The sequence below is a fragment of the Cervus canadensis genome, chromosome 7 (assembly GCF_019320065.1).
Source record: "Cervus canadensis isolate Bull #8, Minnesota chromosome 7, ASM1932006v1, whole genome shotgun sequence".
Lineage (NCBI taxonomy): Eukaryota > Metazoa > Chordata > Mammalia > Artiodactyla > Cervidae > Cervus > Cervus canadensis.
Genome location: NC_057392.1, coordinates 74247018 through 74262420, shown reverse-complemented (window position 1 = coordinate 74262420; position 15403 = coordinate 74247018). Strand labels below are relative to the sequence as shown.

Genomic DNA, 15403 nt, shown 5'->3' with positions numbered 1-15403 from the left:
AAATATAATTTTGCTATGTGAATTACAGAGAACACTCTTCCTGTAAGATGTATGGTAATATTTATTCCAGGGGAGCCTCCTTCAGTTCTTGAAAGATGTAATGTTATGATGCAGCTTCTTCCAGAAAAAGATTTGTGCTAAATCCTTCCTTTCTAGCAATATTTTTTTTTAAAAGTCTGGTTCCAATAGTGCTTACCTGCTTTTTTTAAACTTATTTTAATTGGAAGATAATTGCTTTACAGTGCTGTGTTGGTTTCTGCCATACAACAACATGAGTCAGTCACATGTAGACATTTGTCCCCTCCTTCTTGAACCTCCCTCCCACTCCTCCTTTCTAGCAATTTCTACTTGTTTCACCAAAAGGTTGCACTGATAGTCCCACTAGTTATTCCCAGTTCTTTGGTCTACCCATTGAGGTGGAAGAAAATTATCAGACTCTTTAGTTTAAAAACACTCATCTAGAAATTACATTTGGAGCTCCCCTCTGATTCCTCCGCCCTCTCACCGCTGAGAATGCCCCCGGGGGGAGGTACTGGTGTCCCTGTTCGAGAAGAACCCTTCTTGCTGCTGCCCATCAGCAGGCTTCTTGCTGAAGTGAACTGTGTCAGCTCAATTTCTTCCACTCTGCATCCCAAATGCAAGGATTTGGGGAGGTTCACAATTTGGTCAGTATTAGAAAGTGCTATTTACAACTAAGAGTACTTCATTATGCTAATAACATGAACTATTTCTGAAATAAAAAACAGTATTGGTATCCTTTGTTATCAATCTCAACTACCCTCTTCACTTTAATCTGACATTTACACTCTTCCACTTCTTATGAAGTTCAAACTGCATTCTAGTTTATGTACATTCCATTCTCTGCTTTTAAATGAAACATTCTAAAATATTTTACTGTACTCAGAAGCCAGAGGCAGTTTAGAAATTAATAAAAAAATATAGCAATTTTCAGATTTTTTATTTCAAATTAATATTTCAACTTAACATTAATGTCATACCACAGTAAAATATCTAAAATGAGTGGCCCTTTTGAAGTACTTAAAAAAGAAGAAGAACCAAACCAAAAGCTGCTTACTTGATTGTCTGCAGAAACCTCACTCTGTCGTTGATCTCATCTGGGATCTTACTGAGAATCTGTTTAAGTGCTCGTGCCTTTTCATTTAGGTCCTGGAATTCTGGCTCTGGTCGTTCAATCATATACTCTGATGAAATAAATACGTAGTAAAAAACACCATGCAGCTTACTGCCAAATTCAAGTCTAAGAATTTCCAATGTGTTGGTCAAGGAGGTGAGTGGGAAGATAAAAGGCTAGAAAACTAGGAAGAACAAGGTTACAAAGCAGAATTCATTACAGTTTAACTTAGTTCAGTAATTGTATTAGGGCTCCCTCCAAGTAAAATATCAGAAGATAAAAAAATGAACATTTTCAATATGGGATAAATGGAAATTCCATGAAATCTTAGAAATAAATAAAATTTAAAAGGAAGGCTTACTCAAAATTTTCAGGCCTCTCAAGTTACATTTCACAAAGAACATTTAGTAAGTAATGACATCTATAACAAATACAGTGGCAATATATATCTGCCAATGGTGAATATGAGTTTAATGAAAGAAACCTCTACATTGAACATACAATGGCTCATTACATCAAAACTCCAAACCTACTGAACTCTTCAGCACATTCTTGAAATCTCACTTAAAACAAAAATACCACCATAGAAAGTCCAACATAAGGCTTGGCATCACAAAACAGCAACTTTGGTAAGGAAGTTTAGTCAGATGCAGCAAAGGCAAAAACTTTACAACCAGATTCACTGTAGACTTGGAAACATTACAACTCTACCAACTCGTCAATACAACCTGGCCTGAGAGGCTGTAAGTGCTCAATCCAGAATAATAATGTGGACTTTCTCATAATTTACAGAATCAGTTAAAATAACTATTTTTGTTCTCCCTTAATAAACACATGAGAAATTATACCTCTATGTTTTTCTAAGTTAGAGGGAAAATGACTACTAAATTTAAGTGAAACCCATGGCTTCCTAGGTGGCTCAGTGGTAATGAATCTGCCTGATAATGTAGGAAATGCAGTAGACAATGGGTTCGAACACTGGGTCAGGAAGATCCCCTGGAGAAGGAGATGGCAACCCACTCCAGTATTCTTGCCTGGAGAATCCCATGGACAGAGGAGCCTGGCGGGCTACAGTCCATGGGGTTGCAGAGTTGGACATGACTTAGCGACCAAGCACACATACATTTCTAATTATTTAAAAAAGCAAAAACATGAAAAGAGGCCAAAAGGATGATTAGTAATATTGTTCTCTCAAATCTGTATTTGAAAAGAAAAACAAAAAAACCCCACAAACATGCTATACTAAAGTTTAAAAAGAAGAAACTCATTACTTTCAAACTGGTATCTGCATAAAGTCAACACAATAATAAAACCACCATTCCAAAGAGCTTCTCTCTTCATTAAACTAGAACTCATCAAACATATTAATTAATAGGGGGAAAAAATAAACCATGTAGCATAAACAAATGCTTTACTTCTAGTAACTCAATCTGACAAAAAATAAAAAGAATTACATTTCTATTTTATATGGGTTCCTCCCTGCCTCCCCCCATTTTCATTTCAAAATAATAACAATAACACTAACAGTAAGAGGGAAGGGAGGAGAAGGGGAAGGGGAGAGGAAGGGAGGGGAGGAGCAACTTTTATCAAATAAGAAAGATTTGGAGGAAGAGCTTTTCAATATCTGTAAGAAAACTAAACAAGACTTTCTGATTACCTTCTACATCATCAGCTGCCATTCGAAGAAGGGATTCTGTGAAGTTGACTTCTACACTTTTTTTCTCTAAAATTTTCATAATTATGTCTTGTGTGAGTCCCGGATTTTCTTTTTCAGCCTATAAGAAAGAGAAAGCTAGTTTTGAAATACAGAAACTGAATCATTATTTTAAAGCCAAAACCTAACCATTCAGAATCTCCTGGGACCTCCTTAAACTGATCAACTTACATATAAGGGCAGAAATCTTTGCAAAGCAAGCGTCGTGATGCCATTCACTTATATGTGGGGAGAGTTTGTGCATCCATAAATTACTACAGTCATGATCCAAACTTCCATCTGAACATAATGTATTTAACATTTCCTACTTCTCACTTATACTCACTTGCAATAAAACTAATAACAAACATAGAAATAAAGAGTAAATATATGTACATGTATATATATATAGATAGGTTTTCAATTACTTTTTTCAATAGTTTAAAGACACTGAAGATTTTTAGCTCTTTTTCATTAAGCAGTATTTCAACTTGAAGATCAAAGAGTAACTCATCTCACCAATTTCTTTGCTGCAGATTCTCTGCATTTAAATTAGCAGACTATCAGGAAAAACAAACAAACAAAAAAACAGGATTCATTTTGGAGGTTTTATTGAAGCTATATGATCCCTTAACTACATTCTCACACAATGATTTTCATTTCCTACTTTATTTTTGCAGCAAGAATATTTCCTTCACTAGCTTTCAGAAAACCATTAATCCTTTTACTACCTCCTAAGCTTGTTTCACTAATGAGTTTGCACTGATTCTGTTACTTACGTTCCCTAGGGCACTAAAATCTTCTCGTCATTTCAAGAATGAACATAAAAAGTCCTGAGTTTACCAAAGCTAGTTTTCAAGATTTGGATTTTCCCTTGTAATTCCGCCCCATTTTATTATTTTAAAAAAATTTTGTAATCACACTCTGTTTCTTTTAGGATGCCTGCCAATTTTAATCATCATGCTGATGATTTCCTCTCTTTTTTGCCCTGGTACTACATAGTAAATATGATCTATCAAATGGCAATCTATTTGCTTCCTGATGGGCCAAGTTATGTTTAGCTTCTGCCGCCTCAATTCTGGTATCACTGCAGTTTCAGCTTGCTTCAGCTCTTTACATTATAACATCTTGCTTCTTATTAGATTTCAAGCACCAAAAACTGAAAGGTTGTGGAATGAAAGCAGAAAAGAAAACATACACATTTAGTTCAATCCTGGGATCATTTTAACTGTTGTCAAATGCTTACAGGAAAGTCATTTTGACAGTTAATAAAGTATGTCCTACTGAATTATTCTTTAAAATCTGTTTGATTTTCCCTCTCATGAATGTATTTAAAAATCTATTTTAATAAATAAGAGTTGTTGAAAGATAAGCTGTACAAAAAAGGCTTAAGATGGTGTCAACATTATTAATTTGGTAAACTGCCACAAAATAACATAGTTATTGGATAAGAGTGAAACAAGCCAGTATTTGGTAAGAGTGGTTTATTTTCTGAGTAACATTATATCTACCTACACAATGAATTATCTTAGAAAGTGGGGGAGATTTTCTATGTGCTTCCAGAGAATGCCAACAGAAAAATACAACTTCTTTGGTTAAGTTACAATGAAGTATGGAAAAAGTAAAATGCTTCTCCAAGTGTGAGAATGATGCTTTCAGTACCCAGCTCGTCTGGAGCCCTCAAATGCCATAGTTGAAGCATTAGAGTCCTCACAGATGTCCCTACTTTAACTCAGTTCAGTGTTCTTACTGCCAAAAGAAATACCAAGATACCTAACACTGCTGTGTAGTAAGTAAAGTTCAAACAGCTTTAGTAAGTACTTACGTCCTAACAACTGAGTAGCCTTTAAAAAATCACATGAATTGAAAGAAAAACATTTTATTTATTCTTAAATAATCATGATTTATTATTAATGAGATGTGAGAACCTGTTGGGTACTGCACAATTTCTCAAATGTTGGAATTAGATTAGAACTTTCTACCCTCATTTCCTATTGTACACTGATTTTCTTGTGAACTTGCTTTCTATCAACAGCAGTGGCCAAAGTCCAGTTTCACAGATATGACATCACTGAAAGGAATGCAGCCCAGGTGAAGATGTTGAAACTGCAAACTGTCTCAAGCTTGTTCACACAGTGTCAAGTTAATGCTGAAGTCCCCTATTCCTTCAAATGTTTAAAATATCTCATGACACCCCTCTGAGTTTGCTGCAGGGTCCCGAGGTACCTTGGCACATATTCTGGGAACAGTAGTTTAGCATCTTCTGGCTGACGTCCTAGTTAAACTATTTTTTATCTTAGAGGCCTCAAACATAACCAGTGACTCTAACTGAAAAACCCTTAAATCAGACACTGTATCTATACCTTCAAGTTTTTCTTCAGAATACAATCTTAAACTCTGTGCTATCCAACTTTTATGAAAAGCCAAGGGCAGAAATACCCTCTCTTGGGATCAATGATCCTTAACACTATCAGAAACCTCCCAGAGGGGAAAGCAGGATCGATATCATAAAAGATAATAATCACTATTATCTTGGGAAAAATTATTTTTCTCCAAATAACAAAAATAGGTATTAAAGCTTGATAAATATCACTGGTGCTATGAACCAAGAACTGGAAACATGAAAATATAACTGGATATAAATACAGATATATGGCTGGGCAAGGTTTTTTTTCAAGTAAGTTAAAGTTTAAAAATCACAAAATCTTAATGTTTTTAATGCATGCCCTCCTTTAAAATCATTTGAAATTTTAACAAACAGCATATAGTAATTAAGAATAAATCAATGCAAAACTAATATACTTTCCTCCAAATAACTCTCACTATCCCTAATTAAGAATCAGTGCCATGCTGTTTACAACAGCTAAGACATGGAAGCAACCTAGATGTCCACTGGCAGACGAATGGATAAGAAAGCTGTGGTACATATACATAATGGAATATTCAGTTCAGTTCAGTTCAGTCGCTCAGTCGTGTCCGACTCTTTGTGACCCCATGGACTGGAGCACTCCAGGCCTCCCTGTCCAACACCAACTCCTCGAGTTGACTCAAACTCATGTGCATTGAGTCAGTGATGCCATCCAACCATCTCATCCTCTGTCATCCCCTTCTCCTCTCGCCTTCAATCTTTCCCAGCATCAGGATCTTTTCAAATAACTCAGTTCTTCACATCAGATGGCCAAAGTATTGAAGTTTCAGATTCAGCATCAGTCCTTCCAATGAATATTCAGGACTGATTTCCTTTAAGATGGACTGGTTGGATCTCCTTGCAGTCCAAGGGACTCTCAAGAGACTTCTCCAACATCAGTGTTCAAAAGCATTAATTCTTCAGCACTCAGCTTTCTTTATAGTCCAACTTTCACATCCATACACAACTACTGGAAAAACCACAGCTTTGACTAGACGGACCTTTGTCAACAAAGTGATATCTCTGTTTTTAATATACTATCTAGGTTGGTCATAACTTTTCTTCCAATGAGCAAGCATCTTTTAATTTCATGGCTGCAGTCATTATCTGAAGTGATTTTGGAGCCCCCAAAAATAAAGTCTGTCACTGTTTCCATTTTTTCCCCATTTATCTGTCATGAAGTGATGTGACCAGATGCCATGATCTTAGTTTTCTGAATGTTGAGTTTTAAGCCAACTTTTTCACTCTCTTTCACTTTCATCAAGAGGCTCTTTAGTTCTTTCTTCACTTTCTGCCATAAGGGTGGTGTCATCTGTGTATCTGAGCTTATTGCTATTTCTCTCAGCAATCTGGATTCCAGTTTGTGTTTCATCCAGTACAGAATTTCTCATGATGTATTCTGCATATAGTTAAATAAGCAGGGTGACAATACACAGCCTTGACATACTCCTTTCCCTATTTGGAACCAGTCTATTGTTCCATGTCCAGTTCTAACTGTTGCTTCTTGATCTGCATATAGATTTCTCACAAGGCAGGTCGGCTGGTCTGGTATTCCCATCTCTTGAAGACCTTTCCACAGTTTGTTATGATCCACACAGTCAAAGGCTTTGGCATAGTCAATAAAACAGAAGTAGATGTTTTTCTGGCATTCTCTCACTTTTTCGATGATCCAACGTATGTTGGCAATTTGATCTCTGGTTCCTCTGCCTTTTCTAAATCCAGCTTGAACATCTGGAAGTTCACAGTTCATGTATTTGTGAAGCCTGGCTTGGAAAATTTTGAGCATTACTTTGTTAGCATGAGATGAGTGCAACTGTGTGGCAGTTTGAACATTCTTTGGCATTGCCTTTCTTTGGGACTGGAATTGAAAACTGACCTTTTCCAGTCCTGTGGCCACTGCTGACTTTTCCAAATTTGCTGGCATATTGAGTGCAGCACTTTCACAGCATCACCTTTTAGGATTTGAAATAGCTCAACTGGAATTCCACTACCTCCACTAGCTTTGTTCATAGTGATGCTTCCTAAGGCCCACTTGACTTTGCATTCAGGATGTCTGGCTCTAGGTGAGTGATCACACTGTCATGAATGGAATATTACTCAGCATTAAAAAGAATGCATTTGAGTCAGTTCTAATGAGGTGGATGAAACTGGAGCCTATTCTACAGAGTGAAATAAGTCAGAAAGAAAAACACCAATATAATATGCTAACACATATATAAGGAATTTAGAAAAATGGTAATGATGACCCTACATGCAAGATAGCAAAAGAGACACAGATGTAAAAAACAAACTTTTGGACTCTGTGGGAGAAGGCAAGGGTGGGATGATTTGAGAGAATAGCACTGAAACACGTATATTACCATATGTGAAATAGATCGCCAGTCCAAGTTCGATGTGTGCAATAGGGTACTTAAAGCTGGTGCACTGGGACAACCCAGAGATAGGATGGGGAAGGAGGTGTGAGGGGGTTCAGGGCAGGGGTACACAGGCACACCCATGGCTGATTCATGTCAGAGTATGGCAAAAACCACCACAACACTGTAAAGTAAATAGCCTTCAATTAAAATAAATTAATTAAAAAAAAAAAGAATCAGTGCCATGAATAAAATTTACCCAGATCTATCACATTTAACCAGATTTATCATAACCACATACTTTAAACAGTTTGCTTTTTAAGTGTACTTTAGAGGTAAAACGTCAGCTTATATATAAGGATATTACAAGGAAAAGCTTAATAAAGTTCATTACTTTATGTCTTTTATGACTGTCAGTGGGTATATAATAAATACTTGAGAGTGAGTCTTCCTTATGAGGACACATTGGAGAAGTTTCTCTCTCTTTTTGATATCGGAAAAGCCAAAAAACTGACTTTTGCCTTATCAATACTACAGTGTGCAAGGGATCACTTTCCCTTCTTTGGCCACAAAGATGGTTAAAATATTCCCCATAATGCCACCCTGACAACCAAATATACCATTCCAAATCACACTGATACTTAACGCAAAGAAGAAAACAAAAAACAAATAAACAACAAAAAACTCCACTAAGGATGGTGCTGCTTCATTCATTCTCTTCATTGAACCAATGATTTGGCAGGATATATTTAAATAAAATTAGTATGCATGTGTATACAGGCACTGCATGTTAGAGTATTACATCAAAATAGTACTGATCAATACACAAAATGTAATTTCTAGTAGTGAAATAGACAGATGTCTAATGACATTATTTATGCTACCAGGTAAGAGAGGTATCAATAAGCTAACCTTTGCCATAAAGAATTCAAGCTGAATATTCACAGTTTCAACTCCAATGAGATTCAACTATAAATTTATTCTAGATTTAAACATTAAAATACTTGAAATATAAGTTGTTTTAGCTATTGATGGGAGCAAACACACAAAAAGTAAATAAAAATTAAAAATTTGGGCACCCTGATATGTATCTAGGTCTTCCCAGGTGGCGCTAGTAGTACAGAACCTGCCTGCCAGTGAAGGAGATATAAGAGAGTCAAATGTGGGTTGAATCCCTGGGTCGGGAAGATCCCCTGGAGAAAGAAATGGCAACCTACTCCAGTATTCTTGCCTGGAAAATCCCATGGACAGAGGAGCCTGGCAGGCTACAGTTCATGGTATCACAAGAGTCAGACACACCTGAAGTGATTGAGATGGATATATATTTAGGATGAAAAGGATTAAGTCTTACATGTAAGGCTGCACTCAGTAAGTGGAGTAGGGCTATCCAATAGAAATATTCAGTAGGAGCCTATCTGATTTTAAATTTTTAGTAGCCACATTAAAAAAGTAAAAAGAAAAAAACACATGAAGTTATTTTAAGAGTACACCCAAAATATTATCATTTCAACATGCAATCAACATAGTACATATTACTGAGTTGCTTATATTCTTTTATTGGTACTCATCTTCAAAACCTGGAGTACAACTCAATTTGAACTTGCTATATGTTAAATGCTCAACAGCAACATGTAAGCTAGGAATTATCAACTTAACATCTTCAGGGCAATGAAACAATAAGACAATGAAAAAGTTCATCCTGAGTGACTCAGCTGATCCTCAAAATATCCTTGATGTGATAAACACAGAGGTCTTATTTTCCCACTCAAAACACAGTTTTACACTTACGTTCTATAGTTAAAAAGAGCATGAAGAAAATCTTTGGGTGTAACTTTATGAAAGTTTTTAATATATCAAATAAAACCGAATTTTAAAATATACTCTAAAGCTAAAGAGAAAATATTCTGAAGCACGAAGTGATGAAAAGCTGAATGCTACTGAAACAGCACTTGTTCCAACTCACTTTTTCAGAGTGTTTTAAGCTTTAAAAGTGTACACTAAAACAGGCACAAGATGACTGAAAAGGTTTTCACTAAACAGCAAAACAAAAACAAAAGAGAAAGGTATCCAGAAAGGTTAAAAAGAAAACTGACATTTATGACATGGTATATAGATTTCTTTGTAAGATACATTTTAATCACCATAAAAATAAATTATCTGTGCCTCACCTTAATGAAAGCTGCTCTCAGTGTCTGAGCTGCAGACAGATTTACTCGTTCTAGCTGCAATAAAAATTTTAAATCATTAATATCAGTTTTCTGGAAAAAATACATTCCTGATACTGCATTTTGCAGTAATCACACTGATACACCCATCAATTAACAAACACAAATTGCTAATGATTCTGAACCAACATAGTTCTTCAAACAGATGATATAAAATTTTCATTAGAAAGGATGAAAAATTAAGATATTAGTCCCTTATTTATTCCTTTGGGGCTTCCTAGGTGGCGCTAGTGGCAAAGAACATGTCTGCCAATGCAGGAGACTGAAGAGATGCGGGTTTGATCCCTGAGTTGGGAGGATCTCCCGGAGGCAAGCCATGGCAACCCACTTCAGTATTCGTGTCTAGAGCATCCCATGGACAGAGGAGCCTGGTGGGCTAAAGTCCACAGGTCGCAAAGAGCTGGACACAACTGAGGCGACTTAGCACACACCACCTTAAGAACGATTTAAGGTAAGCACAGAATACAAAATACTATACATCCCTAGTAGAAATAAACATTCACTTAAATTTTTGAAAATGGGTGGAGGATTCAAGATTAACTTTCAATGTTCTGTTAAAAAGAGATGGCAAATTATGTGTGTATGAACTATAAAATGACCAAAACAAAGAAAATATGTATTACTTAAGATTTTTTGTGTTTACTACTTTACTCTTTTATTAACTGAAACACAGTTGACTGACAGTGCTGTGCCAATCTCTGCTTACAGCAGAGTAACTCAGTTATGCACACACATTCTGTTTTTAATATTCTTGTCCATTGCAGTTTATCCACTGTATATGTAGATTACAATACACCATTGTATATATGCACCACATCCTCTTTACCCATTCATCTGGTGACAGACATATAGGCTGTCTCCATGACTTGGCTGCTGTGAATGGTGCTGCTATAAACACAGGGGTGCATGTATCTTTTTGCATTGTAGTTTTGTTCAGGTGTAGGCCCACGAGTGGGATTGCTGGATCATATGGCAATTTTATTTTTAGTTTTTTGAAGAACCTCCACACTGTTTTCCATGGTGGCTGCACGAACTTACATTCGCACCAGCAGTATAGGAGGGTTCCCTTTTCTCCACACCCTCCCCAGCATTTGTTATTTGTAGACACTTTAATGATGGCCATTCTGACTGGTGTTAAGTGGCACCTCACTGTAGTTTTGATTTGTATTTCTCTAATAGTGATGTTAAACATCTTTTCATGTTGCCTATTGGCTGTCTTCTTTGGAGAACTGTCTATTAAGATCTTCTGCCAATTTTTCAATTGGGTTGTCTTTTTGTTGTTGAATTGTATAAGCTGTTTGTATATTTTGAAGATTAAGCCCCTGTCTATAGCATCATTTGCAAATATTTTCTCCCTTTCTGTAGGTTGTCTTTTCATTCTTTTATGGTTTTCCTTTGCTGTGCAAAAGTTTGTAAGTTTGATTAGGTCTCATTTATTTTTGTTTTTATTTCTAGTGCCTACTACCTAACTCTTTTAAAACTGCTTTTTCATCTCCTCAGTTAGGCATTAAACTAAGATTAGTCTTTTTTTTTAATTAATTAGCAAACAGTACTGGTAAAAAAGGTTTGTTACTTAAATTGAAGACTGTGGGTCATCTGAATTTTATAGATGGTTTATATCTGTCTTTTTTTGAACCAGAATTTAAAAAATGGCTACCAAAAGTTCTGAATCGACAGTTCAACCCAAATGCTTTTAACTTTTATTATCAAATGTATAAGGATTATAATTCTGAAAGATAAACGTCCTTATTAAACACTGTATAAGTTGCTTTTCATTGGGCTAAAGAAGGTATACAATTTCATAAAAGTTACTAATTTCTTGAAAAATTAATTGCCAGGCTTAAAATAACTAGCTTCAGTTAAACTCAGATTTTGTTAGTCCCTAAGAATTAGGCCAGTTAACTCAATAAAACTCAATGTATGTATTTTTTTATTTGGGACAATATTAACCCTTCAAAATCAATGTAATCTTACAAAGATTTTTATGCAAGTATAATATTTCTAAAAAAACTTATGGTTATAGATCAGTTATGCAATAACTATTATTTTTGATTCTTTAAGGCAATGAAAACAGTTTTACATACACACATACAATCTAGTGACTCTCCAAACAGTTTAAATCAATTTATTTTCTAAATAAGACAGAAATGCCAAGAACCTTATCTCCCTATGAGTTACCTGCCTTAACAAAAAGAAAAGCACCAAAACTGGCCAAGATTAACAATTTATCTCCAAAATAAACAATGGGCCATTCAATTTTGTATTTATTTAACTTGGCTTCTAGAAATCTTGTAAAATCTAACACCGCCCTGGTAAGTAAAAGGAAAGACACAAGGGGATCCAGGTAGGCAAAAACAGCAAGTAAGCAACTAAATAAGATAAGTGTATTTAATTACCTAATGAAGGTATATCTCCAAAAAATTAAAATTTCCTTCTTCCACCAAATTCATTTAATTATAATGAATCGCAAAGAAGATTTAGCTCTTCTGATCTCAAGTTCTTATTGTGCAAGTGAGGCAGAGGGAGACAGACAGAATAAATGTTTCCTCCCTGATAGGAACCCATTTCCTTGTTCAAGTTTACACCATACTGACCTCTTTCGCCAAGTCAGAGGTCTGAGTCAGATGAGTGCCTTTCAAGCATCAGCATTAACTCACTCTGTACTGCCCTGACAGGTATATTAAAGGGTCAACTCAAGTAAAAGGGGCCGCCAGTCAGTGAGGAACTATATAATTAGCCAAGACAGACATCTACAGCTCTAGATTTCTAGATTAAGTTTACATATGTATACATGAGAAAGGAGAGAAAGGTCAGACTTAACATACTACATCGAGTCAGGGATCTGTGAAGCACCTGACAAGAACTCTGCTGGGAGTCATTTGGGATACATTATTTACCCACACATCTTACAATAATCCCACCAGGATTTATTACTCATAAGATATTCACAATGCCCAGGCAATACCAGGCATATAGGCACCTACATACATTCAAAAAATACTCTGAATGAAACTTAACCTTTCATCCACAAATTTACCTAAATTGGTTTTGAATCTATTTATAATTTCAGCCTCTAATACTCAGGTAGCAAGGTATGTTTACACCTTCCCTGTCATAATGTGCTTCTATTTCAGGCCTCTCACATATGATAGATGATTTCATAATAAAATCATGTTTACCTTACCTGTACCTTTCATTACAGTATCAGGTTCCAGTAATATACCAGTAACAGCTACCACTTTACTAAGCACATACTATGGACTTTATTATGTATTTTTATAGAGTATGTCTAACTAACCCTCATAATAAATCTGTAACAATCTATCATCATCTCCATTTTATAGAGGAATAAATTCAGTTTGCAAAAATTTTCCCAACATAAAAGAGCTAAAAAGTACAGAAACAGGCTTCATACCAGATCTGTCTGGCTCTAAAACCAACACACAAGCCACTTAGCTCCCTGTCCTCACCCACCCTGTACTCATCCTCTCCAGGCCGGCTTCTGTCCCATCACTGAATCTCTTCAACTGCTTAAGAACCAACAATGTACTGAATTTCTACCATGTGAGAGAAGTCAGTGTGAGAGATAGAAAGAACCCGAGAGAGATATTCCTGGAACCCCAGAAGATTAAGTAGGTACACAGAAGCTGATGGGACCACTGTTAGCTGAAGTATGAAGATGAAATCTAAACTGGTCCTTGAAGAATGTGACCTCCTAGAATCCTCCTCCTTAGTGTTTCTTCAGGGTTGCTAACATCCTGCGGATATAATGAAGTTATGTCAGTTTGGAACAGATAATAATATCCACTTTGTTTCCAATACTTTTACTACTGGGTCCAGTATTTTTCAGCTTTTGGGATAAGGGTCTTTGACTGGCGTATGTTTAAAGAGCCAGTGCAATCATTTTTCAGCGGTGCCTGACAGTGCATATACCATATTTTAAAACCAAAGAAGAAAAAAAGGGATATATGATGACATTTTTGTATTAACGGATACTGGGACATGGAGAGGCACTCCTAGATCTCTGCCATGTTGGATTTCCATGTCGCCAGTAAAAAAAGTTAAGACAGAGGGAATCAGAGTAAGAGAAAAGAGCACATAACACCTCTCCTCACTCAGAGACGGAAGTGCAACTGGAGGGAAACTATAGGCTGGGTGAGCTTAACATTAAGGTCTCACCTCAACCTCACATTTTGTCTCCTCTCAGTTGTGTGAGCTCCTCCTGCAACTTATTCTTCACAGCTTTTGCGACCACTTACTGTTAACTAACTGCAAACTTTTCAAATTTAACTTTTTGGATCACTTATAAACATATTTTAAAAGCTTATATAATTTTGAATTCATAGAGAGCTTTTATTATATCACTCCCTCTAGAAATAACAGTTCATTCCTATACTTTATTTTCTAGTATCAAGCCAATTTCTTTTTAAAAAAAAAAATACTTCAAAAAAAATTTTTGATCATGCTATGCAGCATGAAGGATTTTAGTTCCCTGACTAGAGTCTGAACCCCTATCCCCTGCAGTAGTGGCTTGTAGTCTTAATCATTGGACTGCCAGGGAAGTCCCTCAAGCCAGTTTCTTAAACCCGATATTAAAAAAATATATATCCACTTAACACTTTAGTTGGTCAAGTTTTAAACAGTCTTACAAAATCTTTTAAGTATTTTTTTTAGGTCAAAATAATTAGTTGGTTCCAAATTGTCTATAAAACCTGCTTCCTCAAAACCAGGCCTATTTCCCCCACGCTGATACCTTCTTCCTTTTACCCACCCTCCTCCCAATGCCATCAAGATTATTGATCATATTATTTAAAAGAAAGTTAAACTGAGCCAAGAATATAAACTCCACATACATCTCTTGTGATTTAAATGATAAAGGATGAGTTAGGTTTTAAAAAAAAGCCAGAACAAAAACAGAAGTAGACAGAATCAAGAGGCCACCCATTAAATTTTATGAGTTTACAAAGGCAAAGTGCAATCATCTATTCTGTACATAGTAAGTCCAATAAGTGGCTCTAAAAGAATCAGTTTCTGGGGTTGCTAAGTTGTCTAGCAAAAAAATGAGCAGAGCCATCTAACTACTATAAGAATATTCCACTAAAACACTGCCTAAAAATGTGCACACTCTCAGGTATGATCACAATTTTACATAAAATTATGTGGAAGACTCCTTAATAATAAGATCTAATACTTACACATGTCTGGTATTGTTCTAAGCACTACATCAATTCACTTACTTCCCAGAGTTGTGAGAATTAAATAAAATATTGTTTATCCTCATTATGCAAAATAGAAAACTAAGACAAGATTATATAGCATAGTAAATGACAGAAAAGTAAATCAAATCCAAAATATTAACTATGATCACTTCTGAATAGTGGGATTATAAGTGAAGCCCACACCTTCACTGTGGAGAAGTGTAAATATTTACTTAAAATTTGAGGTTTGATTTTTTTAATAGGAAAAATATTTGTATTTGCCTTAAAAGTTTTCTTTCAAGTCACCGGAAAAGAACATACATGATATGTCTTTTCCTGGAATGAAGAACAGAACCATACATCCTTCCTTCTCCATATACAAAGAATCAGCAAA

The 15403-nt window shown here is 35.7% G+C and overlaps 1 protein-coding gene across 3 annotated transcripts in view; it reads right to left on the bottom strand.

Moving 5' to 3' along the window:
* The window catches only part of PDCD10 (programmed cell death 10), a 44019-nt gene that overhangs the window by 9258 nt on the left and 19358 nt on the right, over positions 1-15403 (bottom strand). For all 3 annotated transcript variants that reach the window (XM_043473814.1, XM_043473815.1, XM_043473816.1), the window contains 3 exons: positions 9755-9808; positions 2790-2907; positions 1076-1202 (listed from right to left, as the gene is read on the bottom strand). In XM_043473814.1, coding sequence (XP_043329749.1) covers positions 1076-1202; positions 2790-2907; positions 9755-9808 — 299 coding nt within the window. The remainder of the gene's footprint in view (positions 1-1075; positions 1203-2789; positions 2908-9754; positions 9809-15403) is intronic.